The sequence below is a fragment of the Exophiala mesophila genome (assembly GCF_000836275.1).
Source record: "Exophiala mesophila strain CBS 40295 unplaced genomic scaffold supercont1.4, whole genome shotgun sequence".
NCBI lineage: Eukaryota > Fungi > Ascomycota > Eurotiomycetes > Chaetothyriales > Herpotrichiellaceae > Exophiala > Exophiala mesophila.
Window position 1 is genome coordinate 3,739,813 of NW_015622507.1, and position 12,576 is coordinate 3,752,388.

At 49.6% G+C, this 12,576-nt stretch overlaps 4 protein-coding genes across 4 annotated transcripts; 1 reads left to right on the forward strand and 3 right to left on the reverse strand.

Annotated features, from left to right (window-relative positions):
* Positions 1 to 15: 15 nt before the first annotated feature.
* Positions 16 to 1,374, reverse strand: PV10_06428 (uncharacterized protein; the record flags this gene model as incomplete). The annotated part of the gene is made up of 1 exon (XM_016371222.1): positions 16 to 1,374. The coding sequence occupies one exon, from the start codon at positions 1,372 to 1,374 to the stop codon at positions 16 to 18; it is 1,359 nt and encodes a 452-aa protein (XP_016223515.1).
* A 313-nt stretch (positions 1,375 to 1,687) lies between these two features.
* PV10_06429 (uncharacterized protein) lies at positions 1,688 to 3,782 on the reverse strand (the record flags this gene model as incomplete). Its single annotated transcript, XM_016371223.1, has 2 exons — positions 1,688 to 3,659; positions 3,715 to 3,782. 2 exons carry the CDS (start codon positions 3,780 to 3,782, stop codon positions 1,688 to 1,690), a joined length of 2,040 nt encoding a protein of 679 aa, XP_016223516.1.
* Positions 3,783 to 5,754: 1,972 nt separating this feature from the next.
* PV10_06430 (uncharacterized protein) lies at positions 5,755 to 7,852 on the reverse strand (the record flags this gene model as incomplete). Its single annotated transcript, XM_016371224.1, has 3 exons — positions 5,755 to 5,800; positions 5,908 to 7,682; positions 7,736 to 7,852. The coding sequence occupies 3 exons, from the start codon at positions 7,850 to 7,852 to the stop codon at positions 5,755 to 5,757; spliced, it is 1,938 nt and encodes a 645-aa protein (XP_016223517.1).
* A 534-nt stretch (positions 7,853 to 8,386) lies between these two features.
* PV10_06431 (uncharacterized protein) lies at positions 8,387 to 9,383 on the forward strand (the record flags this gene model as incomplete). The annotated part of the gene is made up of 2 exons (XM_016371225.1): positions 8,387 to 9,253; positions 9,315 to 9,383. 2 exons carry the CDS (start codon positions 8,387 to 8,389, stop codon positions 9,381 to 9,383), a joined length of 936 nt encoding a protein of 311 aa, XP_016223518.1.
* Between the last annotated feature and the right edge of the window lie 3,193 nt (positions 9,384 to 12,576).

The following is a 12,576-nucleotide window of genomic DNA, read 5'->3' on the forward strand; positions in this document are numbered from 1 at the left end:
CAGTCATCTTCCCGCTCAATCATCCAAATTAATCACTTCAGGAGTGAATGTCAGATATTGAGACATGACCACAGAATCTTGTGTGCTTGTTTTACCTGCAACGCCTGCTTCAGCTGAAGTCGTTCCCTTTCCACGTTCGCCACCTGCTGTTTCTTGCCCTTGACCTTGCTCTGGTCTCTGGTCGATAGGTACGTTGTTGGGACTGGCCCTTCCCTCGTGGCTAGGCTCAAGCTCAGATACACGGGAAGAAGCCCAGGAAATGTCTTCAATCCCTGGACCTGAGATGGTACTTGGGATAGGGTAAAGTGGCATATTGAGCATATCCAGATACGACATGGCATTTGGGTCGAGCACATAACTGCTGCTTGTGTACGGTGGCATTGCCGGTGTTGCGAAGTAATCAGCCACTGGTCGCATGGGATATCGCATTGGAGGACACATATTCATGTCTGCGCTCGCAGCAGCATCAAAGTGAGTCGGTGGATGGAATGGACCCTGCAAATGACCATACCCCATCATTTGAGAGCTGGCAGGAGCTGGAATGGCATTATGAATGTACGGAGAAACCATGTTGTTCATAGTGGTTGGCCACGGCTCGTGAGAAGCGTCCTCGTCATTGCTTGCTGCATTCAAGTCCATGTTTTTGAAAGTGACTTGGTCGTACAATGGTCCTTTCATCTGGTTTCCTGTAAAATGGGCAGACCCTTCTTTCGCTGTTCCGACATCGATTTCATGCTTGACAATTGGATGTGGCGAGGCTGAGGGCTGAAAGGTAATGATAGTATCGTCAAGTTCTTGCTTGACATGGATACCGGTAGAGTGGGATGCCGCGGCTGTGACGCTTCGTCGAGGTTCCTGCTTAACAATGATGCTGGACTGATGTGGTTCAGGCTTGGGCTGCTTGGGACTGGCCGCGACGGGATTTTGACTGACGCCAGCCTCGTGCTTGATACTCGTGGCTTGCTTGGCAGAATGCAAAAGAGCATGCCCATCGTCCTCGATTTTGGCTCTCTTGGATCTGTACACCGTGGGACCAGTTGACATGGTTCCGGCTGCCAAATCCTTGTCTTTGGATAGCCGTTCTTCCTCTTCAGCAAGTAGCTGACGCTTGCCAGCTGTCTTATCTTTGCTCGCTGTTTTGGTGTCCGCTGTCTTTTTGGGTTTGATAACTTTTGGTGGTGGTGGAATACCCTCAAGTTGTGATTTCATTCGACTGTACCGCATCCTCGCAGCATGTCCATTGGAAATACCGATCTGATCGGCAACTGCTTGCCAGTCGATCGGCTTCAGATCAAGTTGTTTCAGGATGCTGTACAAGAAGACAGGAGTCAGGGGATCGCTGGCGTGATTCTTGCCACGACGGAGCGCAGCCATGGCGTTAGTTCTAATGAGAGACTTGTGATGGTGGTGTTGGATAATGCCTTGAGCAGGTTGAAGATTTCAGTGAGGAAAGGAATGATATGTAGAAGTTCAGCGACGGTGAAATACCGTTCAAGCCAATATGGCAATTATCAAATCGCCACGAATTGAGCCTCTGACCTTTGCACAAAAGAACTTGCGGTGTTTGCTCCATTGTTGTGGTTTGACCTCCGGGTCTCTTCTTTCTTTGATGCAAGTATGCCTTTCCAAGACATTGTCTTATTTAGCAGCAAAGGCTGGGCAGAAGAAAATTGCTTTGTTCCTTGAATCAAAGCTTGCTGTCAACTGCAATAGCCCCAGACATGGCATACTCCTGCTCTTCCGGCAGAGACCCAAGCAAGACATGCTCGCGGCCCCCCCTGGACGTCCACCATGTGACACAAACAGCCGCACGATCCACGTCCATCTCACCGTTGCTGAGCGCTTCCCACAGCCTTTGTTGGCATTGTTGCTTTGGCCCCGGGCTTTGGATGCGATGCAAAAGATCTGCGGTGAGCGGCAGCCATTCTTCCAAGAGCGGGATGGGAAGAAAGCTCAAACAATCAATGATGCAAAGAAGCAGGACTGCTTTCTCAGAAAGGGGCTGTGTTTCTTCCACTGGGATGTTTGGGTCTGGTGGAAGAAACTCCTCTGAGGCATGTTCAACGCGCTCACGGAGCAAGTCCAGAATGATAGCCTGCATGAGGGGCATTGCTAATGCCACAGAAGACGGAGGCGCAGCTATACGCACGATGGATTTGATGGCGAGCCTGAACTGCCGGGAATTGAGTGGCCTGGGGAAGCTCTGAAGTAATGTCTGAACATAGAATGGGACATTCCGCGTGGCAACCTCGGTGTTCTGCGGGGCTGCAAAGATGGCCAGCATTACACTGTGAGCAGCTTCATATATCTCTCCTAATCGAGAATCGTCTTGCGGATTCACATATGGTGCAGCAGCATTGAAAAGTAGGCCTTGATTGATGCGAGGTGGGATGGCCAGGGTGAAATGTTCAGCAGTGTTGAGGAAGAACAGATCCAACAGGCGGTCCAAAGGATGTGCAGGGATCTCGCCGATCTCAACAGGACGAGTTGCTTCCAGAAAGTGTACTGACTGTGCTTGGTACTGACTCAAAATGTCAATGGCAGTAAAGTTGACGAATGTGTACTGAGACGACGACGTCAATCCAAAGCGGTGGGCGATGAAATAAGTGTCCCGCAGAATGTGCAAACTCTGCATGGCCAGTGCTGGTGCATTATTGTTCGAAGCCAAAAGATTATCGCATAGGAGTCGGCCCAAAACAGAACGAAGAGCAATGACGGCGGCAAACATTGTATCTCGAAGCATTTGCAGGAGAGATGGAAGAGTCTTGCCCAGGGTTTCTTGATCCAAGAACTGTACTTCCTCACCAGGTTCAATCTCGGAGAGTTTATTCTGTCTCCACGAGGTGACAACGTTCTTGGAGAACTCTGCGATTCTGTTGGTGGTATAGATGATCAAATTGCGATCATGCACGTGGTCGATAGCATGTGCCAGGAGACGGGACAACGCTCCCAGTCCAGTCACGAGTGGCCGGGACTTGATCTCGGTGATCTTCTTGAATGAGGGAGAGGCGGCAGACCAATTGAATGTGTTCTCGGAAGATTGACGAACATCGCGATCCACGCTTGCGAGCCAATAGCCGTGCTCCAGACCTTCGTGAGAGAACAGAGCGGTATCGACCAGAGTCGGCAGCAGAAAGTTATATTGGATCTGTGACTGATGGGTTTCTGAGAGAACTGGGAAGGTGTGATTTAGGACAAAGACAATTACGAATTCGGAATTGGCTTCGGTATCTTTCTGCTGGAGAGCGAGATTCGAAGATATCACCAGGGCAGCCTCCAGCTTTTGACGCAGATCCCAGGAGAGGTCCTCAAACTGTCGTGAATGAAACGCCAGCAGCAGAGCACCAATCATCAAGGAGTGTCGCCATCGAGGCGAGGTATCATCGGCTCCTTTTACAACGGCTTTGACCCATTGAGAGATGGACAGATCGCTATGAGAGGGCGGAACGGCGGGGTTTAGGGCAGTCTGTGGTGGGTTTTGCTTGTCCTCGATCAGGCGCAAGACGGCGGTGTAGAAAAGACTGAAGACGCGACGTGATGCTGATAGCTCAACGGGTCTGGGATAGAGAGCATCGTTGGAGAGGACTTGAGAGGCCAAAAGTGTTACATTGAGAGGGTTGGAGAGTTTGGACAAGAGGTTCGTCGCGACCGGGAGCAGCCTGTACGATGTGAGCGGCGGGGCACAGTGAAGGTTAGGTGACCACTATATCATACCTGAAGGCTTCTTCGGGGTGCTCTGATGTCTGTAAAGACCTCAGGAGGGTCGCAAGCGACCTATCCATGGCCAAAGCAAACCCCGTGTATATGATCAAAGGCAACGATGAATGATTTTGGAATTGAAGGGAGGATGAGGAAAGACTGAGCCGAGGTTGAGCGGAGAAAATAGACGGTCAGACAAGGATCCACAGGTGGGATTCGGCGAATAGCCGCCGTCTGACGTAACTGCGCTTCCGTGTCTCTATACTCGCAGGAAACGGCACTATCAAACCCTAGTCACGTGACTCTGGTCAGTATCACAAAAGCACATTTCTCGTTCAGAGGTGAATTTGGACAGCTGAATGGCAGTGTAGGACGGTGAGTACTTCTAAGTTGTATCGTGATACTGTCTGAGAAGAACAGGTCATGTGCATGTCATAGTGCATATACGGTATCCGAACTTTCTGGTGCAACACCGTCCCTCAATGGTTGCAGTAGGAGACGTGGCACTGAAGGGTGCCTTTGCGTACAGGAGCGGTGTCCATGGGCAGTAGCGAAGATCGGGACCTCGTTATCTGCGTTTTTAGTGTTTGGGCGACTTGAGGAAGCGGTGGTGGGCTCAATGCCTTCGGACGAACCCAACGTGCCCTGCTTCTTTATGGCTGACTAATTTCTACCCCAAATGCTTTTGGTCGATCCCTTACAGGATATGGTGCGCTATGAGGGAATGAAGCCACGTAAACGATCCCATTGTTTTCCTCGGCCGGGTCGGATACTGGCCAGAATGGCATACATGCCTCCACTTTTGAAAGCCCGACGTAGATTCACAAATCTATATCAGGCCGGGCTGCTTCTCAAAATGCATACTACCAGTACTCATTCAGAGTAGCAAAGACATCATTTCAGACAACTCAGATTCGAAGCCATGTCCACCCAAACAGTATATCGATTTGCCTCGCGAGGAAGCTTGGATGGACTGCAATCAAGTCAAGAGCCCATACCAAGTGCTGGGAAATATGAGGTCCTTGTTAAAGTCCGCAGCGTGGCTCTAAACTTCCGAGACATTGCTATTGCTAAAGACATATTTCCCCTTCCGGTCAAGGAAGATCTCATACCATGCTCAGACATGGCTGGAGAGGTCGTTCAGGTTGGAGATCAAGTTCGAGACTTTTCTGTCGGTGACCGTGTTGTCGCGCCAGTCAGCCTGATCGTGCTATATGGTCCTGTGACAGATGAGGACAACAGTCTCGGTGGCTCGGTGGATGGTGTTTTACGCCAGTATCTGGTGCTTCCTGCGCATGCCACTGTGAAGTTGCCCCGGTCCTCCCACTCGTTTTCAGACTGGGCAGCCACTGTCACCACAGCATACACTGTGTGGAATGCTTTCTATGGTGGTGTTCCGTTGAAACCTGGCCAAACAGTCCTTCTTCTTGGTAGGTCCCCAACCAACGTCAGATGGTGATAGACACTGATGATCGCAACAGGAACCGGCGGTGTCTCTCTCACAGGTCTCATCTTCGCAAAAGCCGCGGGCGCAACCACCATTATAACTTCATCAAGTGATGAAAAACTTGAAGATATCAAGAAGAAATATGGTGTCCATCACACTATCAATTATAAAAAGCACCCCAACTGGGCTTCAGAGGTGAAGAGAATCACTAGTGGCCAGGGGGTTGATGCTGTTCTTGAGGTCGGTGGAGTTGGCACAATCGAGCAGAGTCTTGACTCGGTGGCATGGGGTGGGACAATCTCTTTGATCGGATTTCTAAGTGCATTGGCTGAAGAAAAGATGCCGAATGTGACTTTCCAGACACTGGCCAAAGGTGCCATTCTTCGAGGCATTCTGGCAGGGTCGAAGCAACAACTCGAAGAAGCCGTCAAGTTTATTGGAACGCAGAATCTGCCGGTGGCAGTAGACCGCGTCTTCCCTTTCACGAGGGAAGGCGTTGTTGAGGCCTATGAGTATGTCGCCTCGGGCAAGCATATTGGTAAAGTATGCATCAACCTGGACTGAGGTTGGCAAGCTGGGCAAATCTCTTTTGGATAACGTCATCGATTTCATAAACATGAGCTCCAGCGAAGATTCGAGTCCATAGTTGCGCGACTGAGTTTCTTAGTTGCTCAAGTTGAGAATGATCGTCTTCGATTTGGATCAAGCTCCGTGCGAGGGAAGTCTCATCGACAATGTCAGTAACTATACTCAAAACCCACCTCTCGCCGTCGTTTAGTGCAGCCATGCCGTCCTTCTGGACCAACGTTGTCAGTGAACGTAACCAGCCATCAAGGAGCAAAGCACATTCGAGACTACTTAGCGAATGTTCGATGCTCCAGAATGGTATGTAGGTGCGAGCAATGAGTTCGACTCCCAGCCGGACGGGGATGCTGAGAGCATGCGCAGCGTGAAGAACCGCCCGTGTCAGACATGGTGACCTCTTAAGACCCCAATCTTTAGGTCTCTCAAGACGTTGAGCTTTGGAGAAGAACTCTCGACGAGGCCTGAAATCAGGTAGCAGGCGCATGTAAGCAATTCGAAAGATGGACGCTCCTTTCAGAGCCAATGGGCCTTGGTTTGACAAAGGGTCCAGCGTGGACTCTGAATTGCGTTCCCAGGACAACTGCCAGCTTCTGAGCGCATCCTCGAAGCACCTTATCCTCTCTGGTCTCAATAATCCGGCTTCTTGCTCGTATTCCAAGTAAATTTGCTGTAGAATGCCATGAATAAGCACATAGTCGCCAAATGAAGACACATTCTGGTTATGTTTGACACCATCATATAGTGAATCCAGCAATTCCAAAAACGAAAGACCGTCGGGACAAAAGGACTCTTGCCATTGAGTTTCATTGGTTGCCTTCCAGCAGGCTGCTGTACCAGGCACAAATAGACCGACTTCATGATTCAATATTGACGGATTAGTGTCGTATGCGACACTCTGCAGATTCAGTACCACATAAGCAGCAAATAGGGTCCGTCGTCTTTCTTCGATTGCAATCCAGGCAGCCCAGCTGACATCGCCCGGCATTCGATCAGGTTCTGAAATGGCACCTCGTCTGACTATTCTTGCCAACTGATTGCCCATAGACAACGCTTCGGGCAGGTACTTGGCGCCGGTCCATGATGCAAAGTTTACCAGGAGAACATGAGACTGGATTGTATCAAGGTCGTCTTTGGTAGATAGACTTGAATGAGATGACTCGGAAAGCAGCTCTCCCGATATTTCAAGGTTGTCACGGATCGTCCTTTCATTCACCAAGGCCTTGGCCATATCAAACAGTGCAAAGGCTTGAGCATGTTCGAATCTGAAGAGCGCGCCGACTGTGACTGCTGCTAGGATAAGTCCAATATCTCTGTCATGGATTGAAAAGCTGGAAGGGTGGATAAAAGGAAGCTGGTCCTGGCCACAACGAAAGAAACTTTCCAAGTTACGACTGCAGATGTTCCTAGATGGTAGTGAGGAACCTGGTGGCAGAATGCTGGCACGAGCCTGCAGAGCAAGATACAACATTTCATACTGCGACTGAGTAATCTCCCACGGGGTAGTGCTGCCAGTGTGGACCGTTTCAGGCAAGTGTTCATCTCGAGCCTCGGCTTCAACAAGATCATCTTCAGCGGCGGGGAGCCTCGAACTGAATCGCAAAAAGCTGCTATTTGCGGGGACATGGACATCTTCAAACCCGCCAGACTGGAGAAAATCCAGGTCAAAAACTTCGGCTGGGAGAATATGCTGAGCAGAAATGCTCGAGTCCCAAGAGAAGTCTGGATGGGTTGGGAGACACTCATCCACCTGTCCGATATATGTCACTTGTTCGGAGTCTGAGTTTAAAGGAGATATGGGAAGATATCCGGTGTGTGACAAAGTGACGTGACGTTTCAACAAGTCTCTGCAATGGGGTGTTACTCGCAACTTCGGGAAATCTTGGGTTGGGAAACACTGACTGTCTAGTGTAGCCTTGGCCACAATGGCAGCGAAACGGTCGTTCATCTGTATCTACTGACAGTCAATTCATGGGGGTTTCAGTGAGTTTGACTCTTGGGTCTTACGGGTGCGCTCATGTCTTGACAAATGTTCTTGTCGTTTGAATTGTTTCCCACAATGCCGACATGGCGTAACGGCAACCTTAGGTCTTCCTCGAGCCATCGGATATGGACAAAGGCCATGCGGGGTTAAGATCTGGGACTCTTAGAACGAGATTATCAAACTTGAGGTGAGACTAGACATGTGTGTCTGATAGAAGGATGACTGAACCCCTCAGATCCGGCTCTACCCTGACGACAAGAACATTGATTGGCATGGTGCGTAATCATCCCGTGATCCTATTCGTCGACCGCGCCGGAGAAGATCCCGCGGCTCAACCACCTCTACTTGGATGCAATAGACCTCCGAATGGATACATCGACTATGGTGAGCCGTTCAGTCAGCAAGCCGTCTATTTCCTCGAATGAAGACTCCGAAATGCCTTAGAGAGGTGTCGGTGGTCGCTTTAAGTATCAGTTATGTCCTCTGGCTCTCTCTGCTTGACGTTCCAGAAGCGTATTCCACCATACCAGATCAGGTAATATCATCGTGAAGAGGGAATCCAGGTGCTCAAGCTGGTCACAAAGGTGAACGATGGACTTGGACGTTGGATTTATAGGTAATTGGTCATATCACTTCCACTCGACTCGGCCACTGACGGTCAAGGGGTGGGAAACATGGGCTTCCATATGGCTGCGAATGTGCGCAAGAAGATGCCGTCATCAGCAACACTGTATGTCTTCGATGTCAATACCGAGGCCTGCAGGCGCTTCCAGACCAATTTTGGGAGTCACGGGCCGATTGAGATTGCCAACACAGCCAAAGATTTGGCTAGTCAATCTTCTACAGTGATATCGATGGTGCCAATGGATGCACACGCGCGAGCAGTATATCTCGACCCAGAAAATGGAGTCATTGCAGCTTCGAAGGATCCTAACCGTCTTTTGTTGGAATGCAGCACCATAAATGTAACCACCACTCAGGACATTGGCCAGAAGATATTCAATGCCAGGGTTGGAACCTATGTCGACACGCCAGTCTCTGGTGGAGTTCGCGGCGCAGAGGCTGGCACATTGTCATTCTTTTTAGGATATAAAGGTACTGATAATGGCGACCACTTTGGCAGACGGATTCTGTCAGTGGTTGAGTGGATGGGAGCAGCAGACAAAATCAACTTCTGTGGCGATCTCGGATTGGGTTTGGTGTGCAAGATCACGAACAACTATATCGGTCTCACAAACATTGTTATCGCCGCTGAAGGTCTAGCTTTTGGGTTAAGGCATGGCGTCAACAAGGGAATCCTGTATAAATGCATTAAGGCTTCTAGCGGTGACTCCTGGGCATTGACCTTTTCTAACCCAGTTCCCGGGATCGTACCTGAAAGTGCTTCAAGCAACGGCTTCAAGGCTGGCTTTACCTCGCGACTTTGTGCAAAAGATCTTGGCCTGGCACTTCAAGCAGCTCGAGAGGTGGGTATTCGACCAAAGATGGGCGAGATATCTTTGAAGTATTACGAAGAAGCAGACAAGGCTCCAAGTACAACTGTGAGTCTTCCCCGTTTTGGAATCCGATTTTGTCACTCCTGTGCTAACGAATTTTGTCCAGGGACTGGACGGTTCTTCCGTGTGGCTACATATAAACGATGAAGCAGCAGACTTTGTCCGCCTGGAATAGGGCGAAAAGTAAATCCGTGGACTGTAACTGTCATTCATTTGTCTCTAGATATATTGACTCGAGGAAATGACCTCGTTTAGTACACCATTAGAACTCTATACCAGTCACGATGAAGCTGACCAAGTCTAAAGTTCCAATTGATCGTGATTATCAATCTTTCGCAGCATATTCCGCGTCAGTGACTGGATCATACCAATCGTGAGCCCCGAATGAGATAGCCTCATGAGACATGAATGTTCCTTCGTCCGCCCCATGCCAATGAATACAGCCGGGAGGAGACCATATGATATCTCCAACAACGATTCGCATAGGTTTTCCACCCTGATCACATATCCATCCCGAGCCTGCGGTGACTTTCAGTATTTGACCACCTTCGTGTTTGTGCCAGTTTGTGCGCGCGCAGGGCTCGAAGTTGACAGTGGAGATGACGATGCTGTCGCTCATCAGAGCAGGATTTAGCCAGACCTGTCCACCTGCGAAAACGCCCATCTGCTTTGGCCCGTTGATTGACTGAAGGGGGCTTCTTCCAATCGACACCACAGTCGATTTTGGTGGAACCTCTTTGGTATTTCTCGTTTTCGTTACGACAGACATTTTGGTGGGTTAGAGAGCTATGAAGAATGTCGAGGCTGATAGGGGAGCAAAAGAATGCGATAAAAGTTTGGGGTTCGCTGTATTGCACTGGTATCTTATACCCTTGCTGTACTCAGCTCAGCATGACTTGTTGATATCAGGGGTCTAAAGTATAGATGTAGTTCAAACGTAAGGCTTCCAAGATGCAATAGTCCGCGGCTTTGGTTGTCGACAGTGGGTACAGCTAGCTAGGTCGGCTGTTGTCTAACCAAAAAGACATCCCTCCTCTGTTACCTCACCGTGGACCGCGGCCGGAGGAAAGTATGGGCTGAAGCCGTGATCGTGGAGTCACAAGAGAGAGATGATCAAATCAACAAAGCGGAGACAGTGAGTACGGATCTTTGTTGCCGCATTCTAGCAAATGTCCACAGAGTCCTTTCTGTATTGGCTGCTCTACATCGACTGTGGCGATTCCCGTCCCTTTTGCCGGACTACATATATTACAAGTACCTTTTTCATACCATTGCATTTGTTCGTCCTCATCCGTTGCTCAGGCTAGTGCTCGAGCAGTTTGACGTGGGCGGTAAGATATTTTCCGTTCACACCGAAAACAAGACACAGGAGACCCCTTTCTATGAACTCAGTCAGAACGTAAATTGGTCCAGGTGAGGTTATCGTGGTGCTCAGAAATGGTGTTGGGGAAGTCTGGCCAAACAAAATCTGTCCCCAGAAATCCCATCAAGCCGTCCGGCAGTGGCTGCTCCCATGTGGACGGAGAGAACAAGGCGTCCGTGTTGTTGAACACAAGCCGTGGATCATCGAATGTCGGCGGCGCACTAGGCGCTGCAGATACATCTGGGATCTCTTCGTCCAGGAGCTCGGTCATACTACATTCTCTAACTTCTGTTGCCAATGATGGATTTCGACTGCTGGTAAGCTGGCTGGTGTCGTTTGGGTCACCGTGGGATAGAATCACACTCGCTCCCTGGATGGAATTGGGATTCAGGTTGCCTTTGATAGTGGAGCCGTCTGCGGGCTGCCCGCGCCGTTGATGCTCAAGTCGGTAAATAATGTAGCTGATGACCTCAAGAGCCCATTGACCACCCACTTGTTGCTCGGAGAAAGCGTGAAAGATTGCCTTGCATTGTTCTAACCTTTGACTCGCTTCAGATCGAATCGTTTCTTCCTTGGACAGCATATCAAAGATTTGACTAATGCTCGCAAGAATCAAGCACGTAATGCAGGTTGCTGCAAGTGACTTGACCATATCTTCTTGGTAGAAGTCCATTGCAATCTGGATGATTTGGCGTGCAGCAAATCTGACCATGGTTCTTGCGGGATCTGGAGATGGTGTTGCTGAAGAATCACAGCCATCATCCATTCGGTTCATAGAAAGCATCTGTGGCCGATGCAAAACCATCACTGTCGCATAGTACATCATGGACAGAAGGCCCTTATGCACCACTTCAACACTCTCAGGGCCAGTCATATTTGATGGTATGCTCGAGACGTGCCAGAGTTCATCTGGAATGGTTTGCCGCCACGAATCAAGGTGTTTCTGGAACAAAGCAAGCTGCTCTGTCACTGGAGATTTCCGGTTGATGTTAATGCTGTCCTTTCCCTGCAATTGCTGGCTCGAGTAGAGTACCGAAGATTTTCCACAGCTAGATTCAGGATACGCTGCCTTGCATACCTTGCCGAATATGTGTACCAGTTTTGTATATAGCACACAAATTTGGGCCACAGTTTGCTGATGTTGGAGAGTCTGAGGAATGGTTCCGAGAACTACAGCTGGCGCCTTTGCGGATTCGAGATCGGTGACCTCTAGCATATCAACATTGTAATCAAGGTCTGCTATCCGTGGACACCTGCTGAGAGAAAATGAGCAGATAACATCCCGGGTAGCAAGACTCCACCACAGTCGTCGACGAAGTCGATTCATAGCTGCTTTGGTCTGATTTGATTGCGAAGAGGTCTGATGCAATCCAATGACTCGCGACAAGGACAATGCTACCCCTATCCAATGCCAGCCGTCCTTGTTCTCATTTGGCCCTTCGAACCAAAAGGTCCAGAGTATGAAGACCTGGATAAGACATTCCCTGTCATTCTCATAGTCGGCGTCGTAGAGAAGACGCATCTTGCGATGTATCGACTTTCGAAAAGCATTGCGCGAAAGGAATCCAGACTTTCGGACTAGCCTCACGTCAATCCATGTGCCGCCGACAAAAATGAAGGCATATAAGAGCAGTAGGCTCAGCTTTTCATTGTTCGAAGCTGTGCCTGCGATAATGGAAGATATTCTGGCAGGTTCCACGATCGGGTACATTGGCTGAACGTGCTGGAAGTAGCTTGCTAAACAGGCATCACGTATGTCGCGATCCGGAAGATTAAGGACTCCTTTTGTCCGAAGATATTCGACATCCTCAGAGTCTATGGTGGTAGGAAAGGGTTTGATGTATGCAGGCAAGTCTACTACCGAAGCACTGTGATGTACTGACCCCGTCCTGGGGACCGAGCGTTTGGATAGGCCGAACGAATCTGAAGGCGAGGAGGCGCTTGGTTTGTGAATATTTGATGTCCAGATCTGAGGGTCTTTCAAGTCGTCAATATGGAGGAAACA